The sequence below is a fragment of the Mus musculus genome, chromosome 15, assembly GCF_000001635.26.
Source record: "Mus musculus strain C57BL/6J chromosome 15, GRCm38.p6 C57BL/6J".
In the NCBI taxonomy this organism is placed as follows: Eukaryota; Metazoa; Chordata; class Mammalia; order Rodentia; family Muridae; genus Mus; species Mus musculus.
The window spans coordinates 100,157,423-100,184,604 of record NC_000081.6 but is presented as its reverse complement, the minus strand read 5'-3'; the positions used below and the strand labels follow the sequence as shown (position 1 = coordinate 100,184,604).

At 46.1% G+C, this 27,182-nt stretch overlaps 1 protein-coding gene across 7 annotated transcripts in view; it reads right to left on the bottom strand.

Moving 5' to 3' along the window:
- Dip2b (disco interacting protein 2 homolog B) overlaps nucleotides 1–27,182 on the bottom strand; it is a 181,849-nt gene that overhangs the window by 34,870 nt on the left and 119,797 nt on the right. For 4 of the 7 annotated variants that reach the window (XM_011245629.3, XM_011245630.3, XM_011245631.3 and 1 more), the window contains 15 exons: nucleotides 26,637–26,728; nucleotides 24,053–24,163; nucleotides 22,504–22,627; nucleotides 21,817–21,926; nucleotides 16,647–16,749; nucleotides 15,274–15,338; nucleotides 13,392–13,485; nucleotides 12,883–13,002; nucleotides 11,274–11,388; nucleotides 10,039–10,178; nucleotides 9,268–9,404; nucleotides 6,083–6,163; nucleotides 3,169–3,296; nucleotides 1,958–2,092; nucleotides 1,484–1,598 (listed from right to left, as the gene is read on the bottom strand). In XM_011245629.3, coding sequence (XP_011243931.1) covers nucleotides 1,484–1,598; nucleotides 1,958–2,092; nucleotides 3,169–3,296; nucleotides 6,083–6,163; nucleotides 9,268–9,404; nucleotides 10,039–10,178; nucleotides 11,274–11,388; nucleotides 12,883–13,002; nucleotides 13,392–13,485; nucleotides 15,274–15,338; nucleotides 16,647–16,749; nucleotides 21,817–21,926; nucleotides 22,504–22,627; nucleotides 24,053–24,163; nucleotides 26,637–26,728 — 1,670 coding nt within the window. The remainder of the gene's footprint in view (nucleotides 1–1,483; nucleotides 1,599–1,957; nucleotides 2,093–3,168; nucleotides 3,297–6,082; nucleotides 6,164–9,267; nucleotides 9,405–10,038; nucleotides 10,179–11,273; nucleotides 11,389–12,882; nucleotides 13,003–13,391; nucleotides 13,486–15,273; nucleotides 15,339–16,646; nucleotides 16,750–21,816; nucleotides 21,927–22,503; nucleotides 22,628–24,052; nucleotides 24,164–26,636; nucleotides 26,729–27,182) is intronic. The other 3 variants (XM_006520976.4, NM_001159361.2, NM_172819.3) reach the window with 1 other exon arrangement.

Sequence of the window (27,182 nt, the reverse complement as noted above, 5' to 3'; positions counted from 1 at the left end):
CACAGTCTTCAGAAATATTTTTGGTCTAATTTATTTTCAGATTTTTGTCCTCTGAGGGTTTCTGAGTCAGGGTCTCTTTACGTAGCCCTCACTGGCCTGGAACTCACCTCAACTCACACGGATCTGCCTGCCTCTGCCTCCAGAGTAGTGCGGCATGGGCTACTATACCTAGTTCCCTTCACTTCTGTACAACAAACAGCCCATCTGCACAGTGGCTGGCCATTCAGAACCATGTGCTCTGAGGATGGAGTGGAATCTGAGGTTTTCTAGCACCATCTCTCACACTTGTGTTAGAATGCCCTAGGCAGAGAAGTCACAGTCCCTGGACATAAGTAACACATGAATTGTCATTGTGAGGCAGTACAGCTTATTCTGGACTGTGCACTTAGTCAACAAGTGCTTCGGGATCCTACATGCCACATGCTGCATAGTTCTCAGGTCTGGGGCTGAATGGAGAACAAAGTGAGCAGAGAAGTCTGAGCGTGCATGGGGCTCATCTCGGCTTCTACATTATTAAGAAACAACACTGTGCCAGGCAGTGGTGGTGCACGCCTTTAATCCCAGCACTCGGGAGGCAGAGGCAGGTGGATTTCTGAGTTCGAGGTCAGCCTGGTCTAAAGAGTGAGTTCCAGGACAGCCAGGGCTACACAGAGAAGCCCTGTGTCAAAAAAACAAAAAACAAACAACACTGCTTACAGAGTGCAGGCATTGCGTGCTTCCGCAGAGCCTCACTCAACCCACTGTTTCTGGACACCACAACTTCTCAGCCCCGAACTTGAGTCTTCCTCCTGTCCTTGTGGCTCATCCAACCTACTCCTCTAAACTCCACAGAAAGGCTCCTCGAATAAAGAAAAACATTTCCGTGTTCTAGGACCTGCATGTGTAAGGTGTGGCAGGACAAAGGCTAACTGACAGCCTGTTAGTCACTTTCAGACGTGCACTGTACAGGGGCAGTCACAATCTTCATGGGTAGCAAACACTCGGGCATGAGAGAGTTAGCTGAAGCAAGTCAGCTGAATTTCTAGGCAACACGAGCAGAACAATCTATTAGGTCCACGGGGAGGAATGGTGCTAGCTGATCTTGCACGATAATTGGCAAGGGGAAAAAAAAAGTCAAGGTAGTTAGGGGGTATGAGAAAAGTTAGAGGATGAAGGAGAGTGGATATAAACACATTTCACTGTAAACATGTATAAAATTATATGTATGTATATATATGTATATATATATATATTTTATACACATACAAATATATACATTTGTTATTGTTTGAGACAGGGTTTTTCTGTATAGCCTTGGCTGTCCTAGAACTCACTCTAGACAAGGCTGGCCTCAGACTCACAGAGATCGACCTCTTTCTGCCTCCTGAGTGCTGAGATTAAAGGTGTGTGCCATCACACCAGGCTCAAACATAATTTTTAAAGACGGGGTATCTGGTAGCCTGCAGTGGCAGCCACCCCGGATCCAGCGCAGTCAGGCACTCACCTGCAGCACCCGGCTCATCCACTGGAAACTGTCTTCCTCAGACGCATCGGGCCTTTGTTCTGCCACCACCACAATGCGCTCGTCATAAAACACAGACACAGAAAACACAGCAATTCTAAGAGAAATAGATCAAACACATCAGCCTCCCTTTAAAACCATCCTATTAGCTTTCCTCAGTTGGAATCAAAGAGGAGCCACCCCACCCACCCCACCCAGATGTGAGCAGCAGAAAAACAGTGTGCAGTCGCCACCACCAAGTCAGGCCGAGAGAGTCGTTGAGAATAAAACCAAAAAGCGCGGATTAAGCACCAGAGTGGCAAACAACACAGTTCCTGGCTTTGTGGCGCTTACGTGTCACACAGTTACTGAAGGCATGTTGTGATAAGCACCAGGAAGCGCCTGGGTCGGGCCAGTGGAGTGGCTATGGGTGCTTGGGGGAGCGCCTCCCTGGGGAGTGGACACTGGAGCAGAGACCTGAAGGAGGTGAGGACGCGAGCCACGCGAAGATCTGGAGGAAGAGGATTCCGGACAGAAGGAACGGAAAGCGGGAAGGTTCTGAGGTAGGGACGAGCTTGGCAGGTTTGAGGAACAGCGAGAAGGCCAGTGTGCCTGGAGCAGAGTGGTGAAGCAGAGAGTGGAGCGAGTCAGACGCGGGCAGGCGAGGGAGACCAAGAGAGGGAGGGGATGGAAGTGGACCTGAGGGAGGTCTCCGCTCAAATGTCCCCTTACTAGTGAGGCGTTCCCAGACCACCTCCTGTGTTCACTCCACAGCACTCAGACCCTCTCACGTGCCATCTATGTTACTGTTTGCCTGACTTCAGTGTTTGTCACAAGAATAGAAGGCACACACATAGCTTGTTTTGTTCACTGCCAAAGTACCCCCAAAAGCAGTACACCCAGTGAGGATTTGTTGACTGAATGCACGAGGACTGAAACAACTGAGAGCCAATGATGCCGGCTTGCCTGCCCCCTGGGATGCTAACTGTGCTAGGTACCATGCTGTGCACTGCGGATGTGGCTACAAGCACAGACTGTGGGTCTCTGCCCACGAAGCTCCATGCCTGGGAAGCCACATCATGACAGAAAACCACACGATGCAGGAGCTGGTGTTTTCTGTGACGTCTTTAGATGTTCCCTTCGTACATAACTACGGTCAGGACAGGAGGGAGAAGGTGGCATAGGCTCCAAGCACAGCATACATGTGTATGAAGGTGCTCTTGTGTAAAAACAAAGTGGAAATCATCCTAACAGACACCGTCTACAACTGCTGGGCTCGCTTTCCTTGCATTAGTAAGCACAGGAGAAGGCCTGCCCTTGTTTACAGAACCTACAATTCCAGCACTTAGCTGCCATGTCAGTCTCCACATAGAAAACACAACACTTCAGTTAGAAATGAGAGAAAGATTCTTAGGTCTGCTCTCGCAGAGTGGCAGCCACCTATATTGGCCTGGACAGCACAATCTCTGAAGAAGGTCATGTTTTTTATCTTGGAATTCTCCTCAGTCTTCAGAATCAACAATCATTGACAGACTCTGAGACTGCTCACATTTCATGCCTCAGCTGCAGGACGGGTATTTAAAGCTGGGCTTTGTCACTCTAAGCTAGACCAGCCCAAGCACCTGGAAGAACCACAGAGCGCAGCTCAGATCACCCCAGAGTGGTGACACGGATCTCAGAGCACTCACCTTCCTCGATAGACGGTCTTTATGGACTCCACAGCCAATCCAGTAGCAACAATGTCATCGGCGTTATGTCTTCGGCCGCTGACCATGAGTAATCCATCCATTTTTCCAACCACGAACACCAAGCTACCCTGAAAGTTAGCAATGATTCACCTTCATTTCCATAGTTTAAAGGGTAAAACAGACACCTTACATTTCCTGTTTTCATGAAAATGTCACTAAACAAAACCAAACCAAACACTAAGAAACGTACCTGTGAAACATGTACACAGTTCAACTCCCAACACCACAAAAAACGTGTTTATACGAAAGAAAATAATGTCATAGTTTATGGGATTTATTATTATTTTTCTTTAGAATTAGTAAAAAAGCACATCTTAAAGCCACCAAGTCTTTAAAAGGCTCGATCTGTGTGCATGTGTGTGGGCACAGGCAGGCCACTGCCCGCTGTGACTCAGAGGACAACTTGCAGGAACTGTCCTCTCCTTCCACCCAATGGGTCCCAGGGACGCCTCTACCTGCTGAGCATCTGGCTAGCACCCACTGAGGTCTTACCGTCTATAAGAGATTAATCCGTTCCTATTTATTCTTAGGGGAAATCTCACTCTCACAGGGGAGAAACTGTGCTCACACACAGAGTTCCCTTTTCCAGCCACAGGTGTGCATTAGCTCTTCTGTAGTTGGCACAGGGTGAATACCAGGGAGAGAAATGTTACTTTATTGCTCCTGGAGCTAGAGAGAGCCAACGGTTTTAGTGTGTGAATAGTTGCTTTGAGCTCGCAAGGGTAACACTGTCTCCATTGGCAAGATCAGAAACACATACCCAAGAAGGTCTAAGAACCCTGCAGATTTTTGGACAACAGAGCAGCAGGCCCCTGGGTCCATTGGCCCTTCGCATGTCCTCTCGAGTTGGCAGTTACCTCCACAAGCATGTCACTCTTGCTGAGCACAGTGTAGTGCCACACAATGACTGGGCTAAGCCAGAAAAACAGAATGTCAATGCACAGGAAGCTGCTGGTCTACCCACAGTGCCAGAGGAAGCCAGCCAACTCCACAACGCCAGAGCCAGAGGGGACACACTTCTAACAGTCTGCTGGTGGTAAATGGAGAGAGAGGCGGCTAAGGGAATGTCCTGGTCCTGCAGAGGACATGAGTGTGGCTGCCAGCACAAAGTCTGGTGGCTCACAGCTCCTTTAACTCCAACACTGCTATGCATGTAGACTTGCATATACATTTAACATAATAGAAACAAATCCTTAAAAAAGAGAGAGAGAAGGGATGCCTGCTTCTCCAAATCTTTCACAGTGAGGCTGTTTAGCTGACATGGTATTTCCATCTTCATCTTCCTTGCAGCTAGATCTGACCATGGGACTGGTTCAGGCCAGACACAACCAGACCCTTTACATGGGGTTCAGGGGATCATTCATAGAGAGCGGACAACAGTCTATCTGTTTCAGACTGACGGTTGGAGCTGGGTCCTGGACCTCAATAGCAGTGCAGCAAGCTCGCTCAAGATTTGGGCTCTTGAGACAGCTGAAGCTGCACTGCAGTGTTAAGGGCTCAGTGTCACATGCTCTTACATGAGCTGAGCGCTAGGAGGAGGAAGAGGAGAAGGAGGAGGAGGAGATGGGCAGGAAGGAGCCATCGACAGATGGAGGGTATGAGTTGACAGGATAGTGACTACCCCATGGCTCGCCACTGCCCTACCCACTGGCCATCAGAGCCTGGCTCTCTGCTGCCTTTGTGTCCTGCTCAGGCTCAGTATGTGCCTTGAGAACAGGCTTTTGGGTCCTTGTCTCTCTAGACCACTACCATGAATAACACTTGCCAGGTAACGAACTGTTTTCTAAGAATTTACAATGACCCAGGGTGGGCACTGCTGAGAATCCTTAAGAAAACACTCTCATGCCCGGCGTGGTGGCACACACCTTTAATCCCAGCACTCAGGAGGCAGAGGCAGGCGGATTTCTGAGTTCGAGTCCAGCCTGGTTTACAAAGTGAGTTCCAGGACAGCCAGGGCTACACAGAGAAACTCTGTCTCGAAAAACCAAAAAAAAAAAAAAAAAAAAAAGAAAAGAAAAGAAAACACTCTCAGCTAATGGATGGATCACAGGGCTCCCAATGGAGGAGCTAGAGAAAGTAGCCAAGGAGCTAAAGGGATCTGCAACCCTATAGGTGGAACAACATTATGAACTAACCAGTACCCCGGAGCTCTTGACTCTAGCTGCATATGTATCAAAAGATGGCCTAGTCGGCCATCACTGGAAAGAGAGGCCCATTGGACACGCAAACTTTATATGCCCCAGTACAGGGGAACGCCAGGGCCAAAAAGGGGGAGTGGGGGTGGGTGGGTATGGGGGACTTTTGGTATAGCATTGGAAATGTAAATGAGCTAAATACCTAATAAAAAATGGAAAAAAAAAAAAAGAAAAAGAAAACACTCTCTACATTCGCCACTCAGTTTCCCTTGGCTACGAAGTAACCTTCCCCCCTCCCTCCTCTTAACTTCTCAGAGCATGTTAACATAAATCAAGAAAAGTAGTAAGAATAAGTGAAATGTTTAAAAATATAGGATACATATGAAGCCTTAGTCTGTAGGAGTCACAGAAACTTAGGCAAGAGACGCAGAAAACATTAGCTCATTCCTGTGACAGTCTTCTACAATCAGTCTGAAAGACAGTGCATCATTTTTAATCCCAGCGTTTGGGAGGCTGAGGTAGGGATCTCCACTAGTTCCAACCAGGCAGGGCTTTGCAGAGACCTTGTCTAAATAAAGAAACAGGAGGAGGAGCCGTTTTGATCGTTGTTAAAGGGCCAGTGACACCCTTTCACTACTCGGAATCTGTTCAGTTCTGTGAATCCAAGTTCAAATGCTTTTAGATCAAATGTTGCAAAATCAATAGGAACCGTCACTTACAGGCCCTACAAATCCCAGCAGCCCTGACCGGATGAAGGGTACGTCCCCTACAGGAGAGCCTGAAGAAGTCACTGGAATCACCTAAAAGACAAAAGGAAAAAGGTGAAAAGCTTGGTTAGTTAAAAAAAATGTATCTGATTTTTAAAAGTCTTACTTAAAAGAAAAAACTACATGTATTATATTCTAACTGAGCAGGGCATGGTTGGTACAAGCCTTTAATTCCAGCACTCAGGAGTCAGGCAGGAGAGCTCTGTGATTCGGAGGCCAGCCAGGTATACACTGCAACTCCAGGCTGGCCAAGACGTCACAATGAGACCCTGTCTCTAAAACCAACCAACCAACCAACCCCCAAATAGAATTATAAACACACACACATAATATGCTTATTGGAAGGTATAATCTGCAACAAATCCAGGAATCTCATCCAGTTCAGAGTTTACCTCTCCAGACTTTTAAAAAGCTATACACTCACAGTCAAATATTTTATTACGTTGATTTGTGTTTGTATCACTGCAGGTATGGGGCCTTTATATGCTTGTGAGGTCAGAGGGCAAATGCAGGAGCTGGCTCTCGCCTTTCGCCATGTGGATTGTGGGTAGCACACATCAGACAGCACGTGAAGTGCCCTCACCCACTGTGTCATCTCACAAGATACACAGACTAATGTCACAACTAAGTATGTTAACCCAGGGTCACGGGATAGGCTTCTGTGCAAGCCTGAGGGCTGCAGTTCTGATCCCCAGCCCCCAAGAAAAAGGCTGTTGGGGAGGGGATGGACGGCAGGACGTCCAGGATGTCCTAGGCAGCTACTAAAGCCTAGACAGCAGACAAACATAAACAACGTGGAGTGGGTCAGAGGTTGATGCCCCACATCATCTGTTTTACACACACAAGCACATACACAGAGCACACGCGTGCACACACACATGTGTGTAAGCACACATACAAAGGCATATATCACATATGCACAATTAAAAAGGAAAATATTTAAAAAATTAAAAAAGGGGGATCACAATTACACATTTGTCTGTCTGTCTTTTCACTAACAGACCTTTGACAATGTATCTTGGATAGCTTCCCCATCAGGTAATGACCAATCTAGGCCGTGTTTGTATAGTAGAACACTTCACAGGGCAGAGGATACTGAAGTCCTGAGAGTTGATTCTAGTTCTGCAGTTTACTGGCAAGGCAGATTCTGGGTAAATGCCAGCAGCTGAGCCTCAGGTTCTTCTCAGCTGTAAACAATGCTCTCAAATCCTCTCTTGGGCGTAGGTAAAGGTAGAGCAATCTGAGCAGATCTGGAGAGGAGAGCATGGTGCCTGACCCGGGGTTGCATTCAGGACATATTAGTGATTAGAATGCAGTCTCTGTCTGGATAGGGTGACCCTGATCTCTCACAATGGCAAGCAGCAGTGTGACAGGGTGTCCCACACAACCGCTACACATTAACACCATTACCCCTGTATTACAGCTAGCACTGTGTACTACCACTGTCCAAATGGGGAAACAGAACAAAAACCCAGATATTCCATCATGAATTAAACTGTATTTCATCAGTAAATGTCTTTTTCTTTACTGTCTAGTTGTGTATGTACATGTGTATGTATAGAAAATAGCTTATTTATACAAATATCCTGGGGTTTTTCTTAATTTCTTCTTGATTTTTTTTCTCCCTTTAATTTTTTTTTTAATTTGCATTTATGGGTATTTTGCCTACATGTACATATCTGATTGGGCCTGGAATTGCAGATGATTGTGAGCTGTCACTTGGGTGTTGGAACTTGAACCCACCACTGAGCCATCGCTCCAGCACCCCACCCCACCCCATTCATTGTGTGCCCCATCCATCCATCCACCCACCCACCCACCCATATCCACCGTCACTCTCTCTGTGCGTACCTGCATGGCACAGTGCCTACTGAGAGAAAGAACACAGGACAACATGCAGCAGTCAGCCCTCCACTTGCCCCATCTGGGGGCTGAGCTCAGGTCACTGGGCTGTCAGACTGGGCAGCTCTCTGCCCTGCCTCCTTTGTGACTAGAGTTATTATAGTAACAGCTTAGTTCGCTCTACAGTAACCAGGTCAGCTCCTCCGAATGGAATGGAATTCTATCCGTCTCATAGGTGAGAAAGGGAGAGGCAGATTGTTTGCCTGGCATCTGGAGATCTCAGCTCGGGCTCTCCAGCATACAGAGCATGTGGTTCCCCAGCTCCCGGCTCCATGTCGTTAACAGTCTGACACAGCAAGCCCAATTGTCACAGGACCCTCAACGTCAAAATCTTGGACTTAAAAAGCTTTAACAATAGTAAATCCACTAGAGTAAATCTTTTAAGATTTATTTATTTATTCTATGTAAGTACACTGTAGCTGTCCTCAGATACTCCAGAAAAGGGCATCAGATTTCGTTATGGATGGTTGTGAGCCACCATGTGGTTGCTGGGATTTGAACTCGGGACCTTCGGAAGAGCAGTCGGCACTCTTAACCACTGAGCCATCTCACCAGCCCCCTTTTTTTTTTTAAGATTTATTTATTTATTATATGTAAGTACAGAGTAAATCTTTTAATGTCCAACAGATACATTTCTACGAGTAAATATTAATTCATTTAGTGTTCAAAACAGCTCACAAGATAGGCATTGTTACTGTTCACATTGTGTTCAAAAAATCACTTTGGTGATTTTTTATGTTTGGTAGGTTCGTTTTTTTTCTTTTTGAGACAGGGTTTCTCTGTGTATCCCTGGCTGACCTGGAACTCACTCTGTAGACCAGGCTGGTTTCACTCTCACAGAGATGCACCTGCTCTGCCTCCCTGTGTTGTGAGTAAAGGTGGGCACCAGCACATCTGGCGCTTTTGCTTTGTTCTGACAAGGTCCTATTATACAAGGTTGGCCTTGAACCTGAAGTGCCCTGACCCGAGGCTCCCAAGTGCAGTGATTACATGCACTCACTACCACCTCTGGTAGTAGTTTATCTTTAAGATTCATATCTTAAAGATAAAGGACCTCCACGAGGCTAGGCAGCTCACACAGCAGCCGTGTGTAGAACCTGACCTTAGGTACCAGGCCCTGAAGACACCATCCCAGCCACTAATCCATGCTGAACAGTGCCATGCCATCCGGCAGCCAGCAGGCCTGCTAGTAACACCCGATGTCACTCAACACCCCGGGAAATAGCACCATGTACCTCAAATGTATTTTTGGTCACACCAGCAAGTCCAAAGTACATCATCCCTCCAGTCCTGGAGCTGACACAGATCTCTCCAATCTCATCTGTCCTGCAGAGCTGAGGAAGTCCGTCTGGTTTCACAATGCACATCATGCCTAGAGCACAGAAAACACAAAAAACAGAAGAGTCTGGAAAACTTGCAAAGTAACAATTTTGTTTTACAAACCCAGAGAGTTGCACATTTGCTGAACCAGCAAACAGTGAGCAGCAAAGAGAAGTGCTGCTTCGGGGCTGTGAACCGACAGGTCCACCCGGCGCCCCGACACAGCTCTTACACAGTGCACGGAGGAAGGACTGCAGCAGGTGCTGGCCGGACTCGGGGTTGCTGCAACCCCGAGAGCAGCACACAGCCTTACTAGTTTGACAACTACTGTGAGAGCCAGTGACTGGCATCCCTTTCCATGTGACAAAGCAGAGTTGGGCAAGCCTTTGAGACTGAAACCTTACACAGCCGTGAGGGGCCAGCATGTTGGCACTCAATCACAGAGCAGCTTGCAGAGATGCTGCGACCAAACACTGGAGCTGGGATCCCCTAGTTTGGCCCTCTTGCTTTGTCAGCCTCTCTGCCTCTCCTCTAGATCCCCCCTTCTCTTTATGCGGTAATAGGGATGGAACCAGGGTTCTGGGCAATCCAGGTAGGCATTCTGCCTGCCCAAGCTACCTTCCCATCCCAACACCATTACTTTGATGACAAATCTTCATGAAATCCCAATGACATCCCAGACTCACCTCCAGGCATCACATGTCCCACATCCTGAACTGTCAGTGCTGAATTTTTATCCTCAGTATTGACCCGTATGACCCCATAGCTCAGTCCATTCATTGAGAGAATGGCTCTTCCTGGCAAAGGAGCCCCTGGAACCCCAGGCCTAAAATGGGAAAAAGAAAAAAACAAACCATCAAGTCACATCTATACAAACAAGAATAAGTATAAACAACCAGATGAGTAGAAGCAAACTCGGAAGGCTGAGAAGACAGCTCAGTTACAACTGCCATGCAAACCTGATGACCTGAGTTTCATTCCCAGGCCCACGTGGCAAAAGGAGAAAATCAACTCCCTCCAGGTTGTCCTCTGACCTCCACACACCTCACACACACACCAGCACAGAAGTACATTCCGAAGAAATTAACAACAAAAAGCCAGGCATGGTGGCTCATGCTGCAATCTAGTCCTTGAGAGGCTGAGGCAGAGGCAGAGGGCAAATCTGAGGCCAACCTGGACTACATAGTGAGACTCTTGTCCCTCAAGAAAAGAAAAAAGGAAAGAAAAGGAAAGGAAAGGAAAGGAAAGGAAAGTGGGAGAGCAGGGCTGGAGATGCTCAGCAATGAGGAGCATGGGCTCCAAAATCCTGAGAACCAGAGTGGGTCCCAGTGCCCATAAAACAAGCTGGGAACCCCCCAAATGCTATAGCCTGAGAACAAGGCTGCAAGGACCAGGGGTCTCGAGGACTGGTTAGCTTGCAGCCTAGCCAAGATGCAAGCCTCAGTGAGAGCCGCACCTCAGGGGAATAGGCAGCAGGGACAAAACAGGACAGCCAACCCTCTCTTCTGACCTTCACAGGAGCACCTCTCACCGTGCTCTGTGTGTCCACAGACTAACACAGACAATTCTCTTTAACAAGGGAAAAAAGCAAAGAGGAAAGAAATATGCTAGTATGTACTAATAAAGGTTTAGGTATAGATCGTCATATCTGAGGTATGATTGGCTGATCATTTCTAATTTAAGACACAAAGGGTTCTGAAGAATACAGTGCCTCACAAATATGAGATAAGAATAATTAAACTTAGCTGTCAGATTCTAGGTGCACTTCTGTCGAGAAGAGGTATTACCGAGACACCTGAGACGACTGACTGCTCAGCAATTTTACTTTTAGGTTTAGAAAGCAGAAAACCAGTTAAGTCCTCTCTCACATCTCACCCAGGCTGTGACAGACTATCAAGAGAACCCTGATCGAAAACAGTACCTTCGGATGGCTACAGTCATGGCCTCTGCAGATGTGGCACATGGACAGATGGCCTCAGGTTTCAGTCCGTGGCTTTGGAAGAGACTCAGGAAAGCATCACAGGACGACACAGACCCTAAGGAGTTAGAACAGAGCAACTTGAAAGCTAAGACTACCATCTTCCCTACTGCAGGAAGCTGACAGAGTGCATCTGTCAGAACTCATACTGTACAACATTCATTCTATGCAAATAGCTTAGCGTCCCTTCAAGGTGGTTTGACACATGCTCATCCATCCCATGAGACATGCGTGATAGTTCCTACAGTCTCAGCCTAGAAAGGCTATACCTGCCAAGATTAGCGACAACGCTGTAGGCAATAGGCACCCAGGTGGAATCTAGCAGCCCTCCTTAAGTCCCGACTGTAGCCAGGACGCCTCACCAGTGGCAGGGCCACTTGCTCTAGTGACACTTGCTCTAGGGGTGCTCTCTGGCTCCTTACAAGTTCTCCACCTGCTTTTTAAGGCTGGATGATGCGTAAGCTCACTGAGGAGAAAGAGCTTCCTGCTGAGTTTCACCAGAGAACCCTGAGTGGAGAACCAGCCTTTTGTGCACATCCAGAAGCGCAGGCAGCATGGTAAGAGCTCTGCAAGTTCGTGCACATCCCTTTATTTGCTGCTTGGAAGAACTTATACCACATTCACACACTCGGCTATACTGAGTCACCTGCAAACCCCTCCTTGCACCGAGTGAACAAGAGAGGTGTGGCTTCAAGAAGCTTCTGAGTCCACGCAGGGAAGAACGTTTGCGCACATTAGTGCGTCTATGGAGGACTAATGCCAATCGGAGGATAATGCCAACCCAGGGGAGCCTATCACCAAAGACCAAACACAGGATCACATTCCTGTAAAGTATGCAGACCAGCCGGGCGGCGGTGGGGCACGCCTTTAATCCCAGCACTTGGGAGGCAGAGGCAGGCGGATTTCTGAGTTCAAGGCCAGCCTGGTCTACAGAGTGAGTTCCAGGACTGCCAGACATTACAGAGAAACTCTGTCTCGTAAAAACCAAAAAAAAAAAAAAAAAAAGAAAAAAAAAAGGTATGCAGACCAGGCAAATCTATGGAGATGGACTGTGGGGGCTGGAGAGAGAGTCAAAGAGAACCTGCTCTTCTACGGGACCCGATGTAAGGGGGCTCACAATCCTGGAACTCTAGTTCCAAAGGGCAGATACCCTCCTCTGGCCTAAGGGAACGTGCATACATGTAGCATACAGCACACATACATACATACATACATATATATATATATATGTATATACACACACACACATACATTATAAAATTTTTTTTGAGGGGGGATGTTTTATTTGGTTTTGTTGCTATTCTTTTGTGGGGGTGGGTTTCTTTGGGAGGGGCTTTGAGACAGGGTCTCTCAGGTCCTGGAACTTACTCTGCAGACCAGGCTGGCCTCTTGGAATTTAAGGCTCTCTCACCATCATCACCACCCGGTGAAACGGGCAAGCTTTGTTGTATGTAAATTACATCTCAATACGTTGAGAATGAAACAGCTTATAGACAAGGAACAAGACACCCAGCCCGTCAGATGTCCTAGGAGTTCTACGTCCAGTACTCACAGGGATTGGCGCCGTCGGTGACAATCAGCATCCGCAGAGAGCTCAGGCTTACGTCCCTTTGGTCCCGATGTGCCATCATGGCCCAGTGTAAGTCTCGACACTTCACTAATGCTACTTTGGCTACAGATTCAAAGGGGACAGAGTTATGACACATACACGTGCTAAACTGGGGTGTATATTCAAAATATTCCAATTAGGACAATTTTGCTTATTTTAGTGACAGTTCTTACTTAGAGAAAAAGGAAACTTGGAACAGTATAGGATTCAACGGCACTAACTGTGGCTCAAATTCTGGAGAACTTATTTCAACTTATGGGAAAGGCCACAAAGGGATAAAGCAAATGGCTTACCTACAACTACTTCAAAGTTTGGTAAGCCCCAAGGCAAAGAACTGATTCTCTGCAGAGGAGAGCTCCCTCCAGTCTCACAGTTAGTATGCGGATGTGTGTGATTACCTTTGTGATTGATTACCTTTGTCTCACAGTTAGTATGCGGATGTGTGTGATTACCTTTGTGAGCATGGACTCTCTGGACCCAAGAGAGAGGACAGGTCTTCATAACAGAGTAGGGTACACTAATTGTATGCATCTTATTCATTACATTCTGAAAAACAAAGAAACATAAAAAGCAATCAATACAAAATGTGTATTTACCAACTTAAAGCTGTATTGGCACTCTGCTAACACCGCTTTAGGGGTATTAGGCAGGTGCACCCTTTCAAAAAAATACCTGAGAGACTAGCAGTGGTGCTGAAGTGCCTCTGAGAGCTACTCTCTAAGCCTGCTCTCTTCCAGAGTACCACAGGGATAAGTTTAGTGTCTATCCCTGCAGTCCACTGTCCACATGTACAGAATATATATGTCACTTTGGGCACATAAATGATTGGAAAGCACCATAGTATATATGTATCTGCCACTTGCTATTTTTACGTCTGATGTCTCCTAGATAAATCTATGCAGCCCAGAATGAGAGGGCTCTCTAGCTCCCTGTGTGTGGTTGCACATGGTCTATAGTACTGCTGTGCCATTACTGCTGTGAAGGGATGTGTGTGTCCTTATGTTCATGGGCATGTATACAACTGTTTCTCTAGGCAGCTACAGAAGAAGTCCTGCAGGGTCACAAGGTTGCTGCTTTACAGGAGTCAGTAGGATGACCAAGCTGCTGCTCTAGTGCCCCATGATGCTCCTGCCTGACACAGGCTACAGCGTGAGGGAAGGGAATAAAAATGGAACAGAGTCACAAGGCAAAAAATTGTTTTCCCAGTTCCTTACAGGGTAAACATTCGTAAATATAGAGAGAGCTGAGGTCTGGAGTTTGCTGTCCCTCTTGCCACCCAAATCAAGGATGTGCGATCCCCAGAGACCCAGCGCAGCACAGTAATCAAGCCCGTGCTGCCTCTGTGGGGCGTCTGTGTGTTTCAGATGGTCTTACTCTACAGTCCTACTTGGCTTGGAACTCAGGTAGCCCACGCTAGTCACCCCGCTCACCACTTACCTGCCCTTCCGTACAAGGCCCCATCCCCTGCCCTAAAGTACCTCATGCTGGCGCAGATTTAGTTTCAGGAAAAAAGTTCTATCTACACCTAGATTATGGAAAGAAGATCCCTCAAGTCCTCACAAAGTTTTTATTTGTTTTCTCAACTTCTGATAAAAAAAAAAAAAAAAAAAAAGTAGGGGCTGGAGAGATGGCTCAGTGGTTAAGAGCACTGACTGCTCTTCCAGAGGTCCTGAGTTCAAATCCCAGCAACCACATGGTGGCTCACAACCATCTGTAATGGGATCTGTTCTGGAATGTCTGAAGACAGCTACAGTGCACTTACATATAATAAATAAATCTTTTTTAAAAAGTAAATAGATATTTAAGGGATATAGCCCTTCTCAGATGGGGGGTGGGATGGGGGTGGCGGTGGGGTAGGGGTAGAGATTACACTAGATGCTCTCTCTTATTTTTTGTTAATTTATTTTGCTGAGAGAGAAAATGTTTATGTGTAAGAGAGAGAAAGAGAGGGGGGAGGGAGGAAGAGGGAGAGAGAGCCCTCAGAACTAGAGCTGCAGGTGCTCGGCAGCAGCCTGACCTGGGTGCTGAGAAAAGAACAAGAGTTCTCAGAGAGAGCAGTAGTGCTCTAACCACTGATCCATCTCTCCAGCATGGTCTCTTGCTGTTCACCACTGCTTTTCCAGGTTAGCTGGGCTTAATTACAGATGTGCACTACTGTACCTGGCTTTTTTAGATCCTGAGGGTCTAAACTCAGGTCCTCATGCTTGTGCGTCCTCTAGCAACATTACTGACACTTTGGGAACTTCAGTTGCAAATCCCGAGACTTGCAGTTGTTACAGAGCCTCAGCCCCTCAAGCACATTTTACTATACACTCCCCGATGCTGACAGCTTACCGCAAACATGCCATGCCACAGCCCAGCGTCCTTCTTAAAGTCTAAAACATTTACTACAGTTTCTCCTGCAAGAGAAAAGATGGAGGGGAACAGAAGGCAGCCATGGTTAGCAGAGAGTGACGTCCCACGCCTTGCCCCTAGCAAGCATGAGGTGCTTTTGGAAAAACAATTAGATCAGTGTCTCCCTGATGCTGAGACCCCTACAGACTGGCTGGAGGATGGTGACAGTGTGATGCGGTCACAGAAGAAACACTACCGTAGAAACCTTTAGCACTGAGGGACTTTATTCAGAGGTTTTTTCCTAATGAAATAAAGACCATGTGTTTGTTTAGAAACTCTGGAAATTTCAAGTATATGTAAAAAGTTTACTTCTTAGAAAAACATTAAATATTGTTCTATATAAAAAACCTATGTATACAAATGTCTACTTCTAGATACCTATAGATAGATTATGAACATAATAAAGTAGGTATACATAAGTCTGCATCTAACTGTTTTCACTGAATGAAGATCTCCCCATGTTCCTAACATTTGGGAACTTGAGTTTCGGCCCCAGCAGAGCCTATGAGGGAGCGCACTCATCACGAGCAAAAAGCCTTGCCCGTGGCGTCTAGGTTGTCCCCATACACACATATGCACATATTTTAGAATCTGGCAGGAATGCCACCCAGAAAGGCACACAGTCACCTTTCCTGTGCAAAGGGAAAGGAAACACTAAAAGTGAACGTGGAAAAGCACATCTGGAAGTAAGCACTGAAGACAGATCCTGCAGCCCAGGCCAGAATGCTGGCACGAGGGAGCTCAAGTTGGAGGCCAGCCTGAACTCTTACTACGAAATGTTCACTTACATGCCAGAAGTTTCACATTACTGTGTTTTATATTTTTTGAGATGGGGGTCTCAACTCTCGCCATAGCTCAGGCTAGTTAGAACTTGCTACATACCCCGGGCTGGCCTGTTAGCAGTGCCGGGTGACAGCTGTGGGCCGCATCACTTGGCTCTGGATGCTTTCTGTTTTAATTTGCATCTTTGGGCCTGGATTTCTTGGACTATGCTTAGCTTGAAGGTTTACATGGGAAGATGGGAACATCCAAGACTCCACAGCTTACAGACACACGGTTCTAATTGAGGTTTTCTATTTCTGTACTCTAGAAATCATACTTTATATATCTGGTTTATCCAGAAGTTTATTTAAATTACAAGATTTTTTTTTAAATTTATTTTGTAACAAAGAAGGCAAAAGCAAGCCAAGAATGTGTCCTGGAACATTTCCCTCGGAATTTATTCGTTAAATGTAGTCCAATCACCAAGTGGGTGCTCACAGTCACATGTATCTGAAGCTAACAATGAGGGCAGTCATGGGATGAGGTCTGACCTTCAGAATAATTGCAGGCCTGTGACAGAGCTTGGCACTGAGACAGCATTGCGAGCCGCGACACCGTGACTCCCATCACACTCCCTTCTTTGCTTGTTTTATACTAGAAAAATAAAATAAAAATAAAACTGTAAGAAGCATAATAAGATGGGTTATTATCAACAATAGAATTCAGAACCCAAACCTAAACCCTGACAAACCATCACAATGGGCTTAATTTTACAGGCTGAATAGGAACATTTAAGGCTTTGCACTCGGACCTCAAACTCTGGTCAAATAAAGCCAAGACTGGAGAACACTGAAGCAAGTATCAAAGACCTCAAAGTTCAGTCACTCATCAACGTGACGAGACACGAGCTGTGTGGACAGAAGCATAACACCAAATACAGCCACTCTGCAGTATCTGTGGGGGTCAGTCCCAGACGCGACTCATGCTCCCCTTCTTACACAGAATGATGGCGTGTTTGTCTGCATCTTTAGATTGCCTATGAAACCTACCGCTCTGCTGATGTCATGTGAACACTGCTAGGCTGCACTGAGCTCAAGCCTTGAATGATTCGGAATGCTAGCTCCATGGTGAAGATAGCTCTGCAAAGCTAGTGTGTAAGATGTGGGCCCCGAGGCTAGGGCTGTAGCTCAGTGGTGAATACCTGCCTAGCTGCTTAAGACACTGGGTTGGATCCCTTAGGACCACAGAAATTCTAAAGCCAGAAAGACCTGGCACCTCAGGCCCTATGCTTGCCTACAACAGTCCCACTTTGTTTTTATCCTCAGTGTTCCTTCCAAGTTGTTTTTATCAAGCTCATCAGCCTTTCTGACGTCAGATCCAGAAGGTAATTTACCCACCGACACCCTTAGCTCTTGTGTCTCCTGGTCTCTCCCTGTCAGTGCTCTGGCTATCTCTCAGTTATTTTTCTCCTTCTCTGAGACAAGGTCTCAGCATGGAGCCCAGGTTTGTCTGCGACTTGTGCCTCAGAGTCTCATCTTACCCAGAATCATCTCTGACATAGCCTTAGATGCTGGCACTCCTGAAGATTTCCACCTCCTTCCTACCTTCCTGCCATTGGGGTGTTGCACCCCTTGCTAACTAACACCTGCCCCAGGCATCCTGCTGGTGGGCCTCTAGCCACAGGGCAGCATGCTGCCAACATTCTATCCATCCCAGCACCTATGAGAACTCTCTGTATTTCCTTCCTTCCTGTTTTAGACAGGGCCTTACTATGTAGCCCTGGCTGTCCTGGAATTCATTCTGTAGTCCAGCTGGCCTTGAATTCATAGAGATCCACCTGCCTTTGCTTCCTGAGCAAGGACTACAGGCATGCACCGCATGATGCCCGAGTCTGTCTGTATCTTCTCTTTAACTGAAGGACTCAGCCATTTATCTAGGTGCCAAACCAGGAATGTGAGTGTTTCTTGCCCTCTCTCTATTAAGGATCAGCTGGCGAATTTGGCTGACCCTGCTTGCCCCCTCCCTTCAGCAATACCTACTCCTCTCTTAGCCATTCCACGAGCTTCTTCATTCAGCTCACGCCAGTCACTTGTTAAGGGGGGCAGGCTGGAGAAGAGCACTGGCTGCTCTTACAGAGGACCCGGTTTAGATTCCAGCACCCACTTGGCCCTCACTACAGTCCAGAACTCCAGTTCCAGTGGATCTGATACTATCTTCTGGCCTCGGGACACTGTACAAGCATGGTCCATTTATGGACACTCAGATAAAATACTTATACACATAAAATGTAGAGAGGGAAAAACAAAACAAAACAAAGCCTAAAACCTGGTGCTCCCATTAGAACTGAGCCAATCTAAATAAATCTTTTCTTCTTAAACTATATTATTATTTGTATTATGACACGGGGAGAGCACACGTACACACCACAACACACTCATGGAGACTGGAGGACAAGTCTGCACTATATTATTATTTGTATTATGACATGGGGAGAGCACACGTACACACCACAACACACTCATGGAGACTGGAGGACAAGTCTGCACTATATTATTATTTGTATTATGACACGGGGAGAGCACACGTACACACCACAACACACTCATGGAGACTGGAGGACAAGTCTGCACTATATTATTATTTGTATTATGACACGGGGAGAGCACACGTACACACCACAACACACTCATGGAGACTGGAGGACAAGTCTGCACTATATTATTATTTGTATTATGACATGGGGAGAGCACACGTACACACCACAACACACTCATGGAGACTGGAGGACAAGTCTGCACTATATTATTATTTGTATTATGACTTGGGGAGAGCACACGTACACACCACAACACACTCATGGAGACTGGAGGACAAGTCTGCACTATATTATTATTTGTATTATGACACGGGGAGAGCACACGTACACACCACAACACACTCATGGAGACTGGAGGACAAGTCTGCACTATATTATTATTTGTATTATGACACGGGGAGAGCACACGTACACACCACAACACACTCATGGAGACTGGAGGACAAGTCTGCACTATATTATTATTTGTATTATGACACGGGGAGAGCACACGTACACACCACAACACACTCATGGAGACTGGAGGACAAGTCTGCACTATATTATTATTTGTATTATGACACGGGGAGAGCACACGTACACACCACAACACACTCATGGAAGACTGGAGGACAAGTCTGCACTATATTATTATTTGTATTATGACATGGGGAGAGCACACGTACACACCACAACACACTCATGGAGACTGGAGGACAAGTCTGCACTATATTATTATTTGTATTATGACATGGGGAGAGCACACGTACACACCACAACACACTCATGGAGACTGGAGGACAAGTCTGCTGAGCCGGGTCTCTCCTTCCACTTTCATGTGTGTTCATGTGTGTTTTGTGTTCCAACTAGTTGGGCTTCAGTGGCAGATGCCCACCTGCTGAGCCATCTAGACGGGGCTAGAGAAATTTTTTTGTATAATAACGTCATTCTTACTTCCCTCCTGCTGACAACCCCTTAATAGTTTCCACCTCATCAGGAGAACACTGTGGTAACATGAAGCTCTTAAGCAGGTAGGCCCTGAATAGCAGGGTGCAGCTCCACAGTACCTGTAGAACAAGGGAACTCTGCATGAGGCCAGAGTGTCCCCACCACAGACTGGTCACTAAGATGGGAGAGCAGCAGTCCAGGGAACCAGCAGCTAGTTCCCAGGACTTGAGTGATGCACCGCGTCTGTACTGAGACATGAGACTGAGGCTCATCACTGAATGGTGCACCAGCACCTGTGTTCACGCGCTTTAACTTCCTGTTTGCTTGGCTGTCTTTCAAATATACTCAGCACCCCTCCCACATCTCCACTCTCTGCAGTCAGCATCATGTGCCTCCTCCTCTTCAGTGGTGAAAGCTGTTTCAGGTCTTACCTCTGCATGTAATTACAAGAGCTTTCATCCACATTGCACCCCAAGCCTTTCTAAAAGTCAATGGATGTGCTTGCTCCTTAATTCAGCAGATAGCTGGTGAGCAAGTCTCAGGAGGCTGCAGAGGTGAAGGGCCGGACGGGCTCAGAGATATAGAGTGTCTGTCACATGGCCTTGCCCCTGTGACCATAGTGGGTACTTCAGCCTCCTTGTCCACAACACAGATTTTTCTTTACAGTGTATATTTATTGGAGGGGCACACATGCCATGATCCACATGAGGAGGTTAGAAGAGAACTTGTGAGAGTCAACTGTTTCCTTCTAAATGTGAGTTCTGGGACTAGAACTCAGGCCCCTCAGACTTGGTGGCAAGCCCATTTACCCACTAAGCCATCTCCTTGACCCCACAGAGCAGAGTGACAGTGGAATCTGGTGTCAACTCTCATCTTTGGCAGCACCAGGTGACTGACACAGACTGATGCCTGGTCTGGGCTCAGAGAAAGAGGGATGCAGAATACTCGCCTAATGGCCCCTCTACTTCACACCCTCCTCCCAAGACTTGGAGGTGACTGCAGAGGGGGTGTGGTGGTGGCAAGCGTAAGAATCACAGCTAGTGGATGACTCCATGGGAAACATTCTCTGAGCACAGCAGGGCAGTTGCCATACGAACTCACAGCAGTCAGGACAGCATGACAAGTGCTGCTCCTGCTCAAGCCAGACAACATCCCAGCATGCACAGGCAAGGTGGCCATTAAGTCCCAGCCCCCAAGCTGAGAGCTACTGGCAGCTGATGGCACTGTGAAAGAGAGCCCATCTCCTGAGAGGTATGCCCTAAACTACCCCAGAGCAGCCACATTCCAGAGAAGGCCCAACACCAAGCACACATGGTACCTGACAGTTTAAAATTGAAACAAACAAAGACACAAGGAAGTGTGGGTGGGGTAAGTCTGGGAAGTCAGGAAAGAGGCTGAGTCATCAAAATGCACTGCACAGAGTGACAAAGTAAATCCTATAATAAAACCAAATCACTAATAAAGATGAGGAAAATAAAACATAAAATTAACAAAAAAGATCAAATCTCTGGGTGTTACTGGAACTAAACAAACCAAAAAAGAAAAAGAATTTAAAGCTGTACAGACTCAGGGTGAAGGTTCTGCTGTCAGTCAAGCCCCATGCTCACTGCCAACCCCAAGCCTTTCGTTCAGTTATTTGGGGTTTGTTTGTTTGTTTGTTTGTTTTGAGACAGGGTTTCTCTGTGCAGCCCTGGCTGTCCTGGAACTCACTCTGTAGACCAGGCTAGCCTCGAACTCAGAAATCCGCCTGCCTCTGCCTCCCAAGTGCTGGGATTAAAGGCGTGTGCCACCACTGTCTGGCAGTTATTTGGTTTTTTTAGATCTTTATTTTTCCGCGTTGGACTCACTCTTCCAGCACAGCTCTTTCCCCTCGTTCTGCATGTTCAGTGTCCTCATCCTTCTCCTGACTGACAGGTCACAGTGACGGTGACTGGCACGATGACTCCTCTAAGACTATATCCACGCCCTTGGCTGTGTCGCACTTTCCCCCTGGGTTCCACTTTCCCCCTTAATCCTAGGCCCCAAATCTCTGTTCATAAACGCCAACTCTGCCTCAAAAAATAAATTTTAACCGAAGGTCCATTACAAGACATTTACAAGATTAAAAAACTGAAACTCTGTAGAACAAGCAAATCTAACACTCATTAACCCTGCACCTGATAGTAAAGGAAGCCAGGATACGAGCTGCCTCAACTTACCTCAATGTATGCCGGTTCCGTGCCCGCAGGTGATATGTGTGGCTGCCAGTCTTTGGGCGGCTTCGAGAGGTACTTAGAATCTGTCACAACCCACTTGAGGCGAGGCCAACCTAAATCAAACCCAGAGTGAAAACCAGCCGCCTAAGCCACCGAAGGACCTCACACCAAACTCGTTATCTTGAATGCAAGAGAGGTTATGAAGACTGTCTCACAATCCATAAAATAATTAAAAATTTTTATATTTTAGTGATAAATCACCAGTCACAGCTTCTTTGAAGAGAGCATTCATTCGTATGCTAATGCAGGCTTTGACATTCCTCAACATAGGGCGACTAATTTGTCAGTGGAAGCCCTCAGAGCCTGTGCCCTGCTGTCTGTCCTTCTGCACAGAGGGTTTAGCTTTAATGTACAGAGTCCCAGCTCCCCTTTCCAGACAGCACACAAATGTAAGAATGTGACTATGGAATCAGACATACTTGGTACAATTTACTGCTTTGCTATTTATTAACTGGGATTTGAGGGCTCTTTTTCTCAATTTCCCACCTGAAAAGTGGGGATAACCACGGTAGCCATCTCAAATGACAGAGGGGAAAACACACGTGAAGCCTGTAGTTGTTACTGCAGTAAAATCCTGACGAAAGCTGAGTCTTGACTTTCAGTTGGTATCTGGTTAAGACTATTACTCACCTTTAAACTGTACAATTTCTCCATTCTGGGTTTTTGGCAGGCCTTTCAGACAAATTTCACTGGTGAGAGCTAAGGCAATCCCACAGCTCCCTAGCAAGAAGCCAATCTGCTGACCTCCGGCATCCTGTGGAGAAAAAAAAATAATGAGCACAGTCAGGGTGTGATCGTGAGTGAATGTGAGCACACCAGGCTTTGAACCCACACCCAGAGATGCTCCAGCACTACCCACTGTGCCAAATGGCACAGCTCAGGACAACAGGCTCCAAACAATTTCTACAATGTTTAAGTCCAACCAAACACTGGTTTAAGCTGACATTGTTCACCGTGCACCCTACTAGCCAATGTGACCATCTCTGATGCTCTCTCTAGGCACCTGAAACGAATCGTGATATGGTTTCCTTCTCCTAGTCAAGAGAGCAAGGCAAGTCAGGCCAGAACAGAGACAAAATGCAAATGGATAGCAAAGCCCATATTTCCAGACAATTACACCAAATCTGCATGTTCTTTTAAAGGAAATAGATTTTAGTCTTAAGCAGCAGCAAAAGCAACCAAAGATAAACTCTGAAGTATTTATGTGCAATCCTGCAAAGTACTGTTAGGATTAGTCAACCTAAGGAGAGCTGAGCTTTCCTGTAATACAGATGCTCTACCCCATCAGCTAAAACATCAGCAACGTCACCAATTCTTTCTTATTATTTACAACAATGCTTTCATATAAAGCAACATTCTCAGGGGCTGGAGAGATGGCTCAGCAGTTAAGAGCACTGACTACTTTTCCAGAAGTCCTGAGTTCAATTCCCAGCAATCACACGGTGGCTCACAACCATCTGTAATGGGATCTGATGCCCTCTTCTGGTGTGTCTGAAGACAGCTATAGTGTACTCATGTACATTAAATAAGTAAATAAATATTAAAATCAATTAATCAATCAACATTCTCCACCATATTGGTCTCTAACACCAATTCCCAGTAATAAACAGCATGCAACAGCCAGTGTGAAGAGCTCAGGAGAAGCCATTTACCCTAAGGTGGAACTGTGCTGTGACCTTACTGTTGTGGCTGACATGGTCCAAGCAGGAACCATCCACCCAGATTGGAACCTCGTGCTATGACCTCACTGTGTGTGCTGAAGAGGTCCAAGCACAATTCTCCTGGCAGAGCCACCGAGCACCACCGCATCATCCTCCCAAGCTGCCTGCTCTGGGTTATGCGACCCCTTTAGAGAAATCCCTTGATAAAGCAAGTTCTGAAGGAATGGTACTCTATGAATGGTAACAACTGCACACTCAAGTATATGCCTCCCACAAATTTTAAAATGAGAAACAATGTTATAAAAATTCTTCCATAGATGAAATACATTATCTGCATGACACTCACATATACATAATCTTTGATAACGTTCATAGGTTCGGAAAGTAAAGTTGAGTATATTATATAAAATAAGATGCATGCACCACCACCACCTGCAATAATATTGCTTCTACTGTCACTTGAGTCAGCGCAGGACCTACTATGTCACAGGGAAGGACAGCTAACACAGCTCACTTACCTTTCTGGTCAGGGGTACTTCTATGGGTACTGGAATCACTTCTGCCAGGAGACATCCATAAAAAGCCACCATAAACATGACAGGGTCATTGTTGGGGTAAACCAGGGCAACCTAAAATTCACAGAGACATTTAACAGACTGACTGACTAGCTCTATGTACGCAGAACACTGTGTGAACAGAAGAAATGAAACAATGTAATGATTATGTGCTCTGAAGGAAATTAAGTGACTGAGAAGGAGAAAAAGTCTGGTAAGAGCCCCATGAACAGTATCATCCCCATGACTGCACTATACATCCTGGGGACTGAGGATGTAGCTCAGAGAGTATTTGCTTCACATAAGGCTCCATTTACAATCCCCAATAACACCAAAAAGCAAAGCCAAACTCAATAAAACTTATACGTTTTGAGAAATAAAAATGCAATTCCTTATCATTATGGTGAAGTGTTTCATTGACTCTTAGTTGTGGCTCAGTAATAAACAGCTCCCATATTTTATAACTTAGGAAGGGTAAGGCAATTGACCTTAGTGCAGGGCTCATGCCTTCAATGTGGACATCAAGACAGACAGCAGGTTAGAGCTGAGCATCAGCTCTCAGGGAGCACCCGCGAGCGAGGGAGCAAGCGAGCAAGCGTTCCCTACTCAGCCAGCACTCTGGGAGCACTGCACCAATCCTCCTCACTCAACATGCAAGTGTCCTAGTAGGAAGGCCTCTGGTAACACAAGAACAACTGCAGAAACACCTGCTTGCTAACAAGAGATAAGAGAGGGAGACATCAGAAGCCCTCTGTGCTCAGGTCTGTGACTCCATCTGCTGAGTTGTGGGATATCACAGCTACCCTACCAGGCTCAGGATACAAGGATCTCAGTCACTGTGGCTTGCTACGGCTAGGACATTCGCAGACAAACAGGTGAAATCTAACCATATTGCTGGATTCTTTTATTTATTATCTCACACACAGTATGATGTGTGTGTGAGTGCAGGGAGTGTGCCACAGTGCACGTGTGCCTAGAGGACAACTTTCACGTCTCCTCCGTGAGTTCCAGGGATTGAACTCAGCTGGTGAGGCTCAGACAGCAAGGCTTTCACCTCGGAACCTTTCCTCCAACCCTCATCACTGGATTCTTGTTTCCTCTCCATCTGCAATGGATTTCTTTAAACTCATTCCAAAGTTGAGTCCAGTCTAAACCTTTACACTGTCCTAGAGATCTAAAACTGACTGATTCCACAGAGGACTTCTATAGCCGTTTCCTTACTACTCACAAATGGCCATCCTGACAGTGGGGTCGACACGGCATCACCTACATAGGTGCAGTGAGCCCTGGGAAACGCTCAGTGAGTTTCTGTAAGTCAGCGCCACCCTTATCTATTTCTGGCACACTGTAAAAGCGTCTCTAAAGGGCTAGCTGAGGATCCACAGACGCTCAATAGAGAAAGGTGCTTCCAAGCCTGATGACCTCAGGGTAATTCCTGCGACTATGACAAAGAGAGACAGCGCCCACACGATTTTGTGACCTCTTCATGAACACCCATGAATACACACACACACACACACACACACACACACACACACACACAAATAAATAAATAAATGTGAAAAATATTTTTTAAAGGTTAGCTTAAGAGATTCTGTGATCTTTAGCCCGCTAAGAAGATAGCAAGGGCAGGTAAGATGGCTCAGAGAACAGAAGTGTTTGTCATACAAGCCGGAGGGCCTGGGTCAGCTGCCAGAATGGAAACTAGAACCAATTCCTGAGAGTAGTCTGAGGAGTCCATAAGTGTTCACCCCCACACAAATAAAAAGATCTATAAATAAGATAATCATAAAACTGTTGTGTAGTAGCTGGTATTTCATTCTACAAATTAAAAATACACAGTAATGTTGAATGGTAGACAGTAATCCTATTCAGTATATTATAAACAGGAAAAAACCTTCAAAAATTAAAAAAATATAATGTCACTTTCAATTAAGAACTAAATGAAACATTATCAATTTGGTTTTACAGTGTAATAAAAATTGCCTTTCCTTCCGATGTGAAATGGCAAGAAGCTGCTTTTAACAATTTTATGAGCCAGTTTTATAAAGACAAAGATTTGAGTCAACATCAAAGTATTCATTTTCAAAAAGATGTAATTTCCCTTTTTATTACCTCAGTTTACCAATAAGCAGCTCTAGAATGAGTCCCACAGCATGTGAACACACGCAGAGTGCTTGTTCCTAAACTAGACTGCTGTTGGAACTCTGTCTTTACTGTACAAGAATAAGAGCTACGTTGGTGCTAAAAGAAGCTTGGTGGTTAAACAGACACGCTGCTCTTACAGAGGGCCAGGGCCCACAGGAAAACTTCCGACCATTTGTAACTCAAGGTCAGGGAATCTGATGCCCTTTTCTGACAGACTTAGGCACCAATCATACATGTGGTATAGATACCCATGCAGGCAATGCACATAAAACAAACAAATAAGTACACATTTAAAATGTTATGTAAATCTTACCACTAAATAGCAGAAGCACAGAGTACAAATATACCAGAAATAAATAGACATCATCTTTCCAAACAAGATAAATAGAAAACAAATTACCCTGTCTCCAGGTTTTAACACAGGTTCATTTTTTGTTCCCAGTTTATTAAGCAGTGTGTAAGCCAACTTTAAACTTCTGCTCCACAACTTTCCTGGGAAAAGAAAACAACAGGCAGAAAAAAAAAATTATAGGCCTGCTTCAGCCAGAGAGCATTAGGTTGAGCCAGCTGAAAGGCTCGCTGTCACAACCGGCTGTGCTGAGTTAGCCCCACCCTCCCTAACCTAGCAAGTCTTCCCCCAAGCAGCTTCTCAGCCATTTCAAAGTCACCCATGCCCTGAAACAAGCAACACCATCCTGTCTGACATGATATTCCACGTTCTTTTCTTTCTTTCTTCCTTCCTTCCTTCCCTTTTCCTTTTTGCTTACTTGCAGCAGGGTCTCACTATATAGCCCTGGCTGTCCTAAAACTTACTCTGTAGACTGGGCTAGCCTCAAACTCAGAGATCTTGTGTCTCGTGAGTACTGGAATTGAGGCCAAAGGTCACTGATATATGGCTCACTTCAATTAAATAACTGAGCCATTTGCAACTGAGAAATAACAAGAA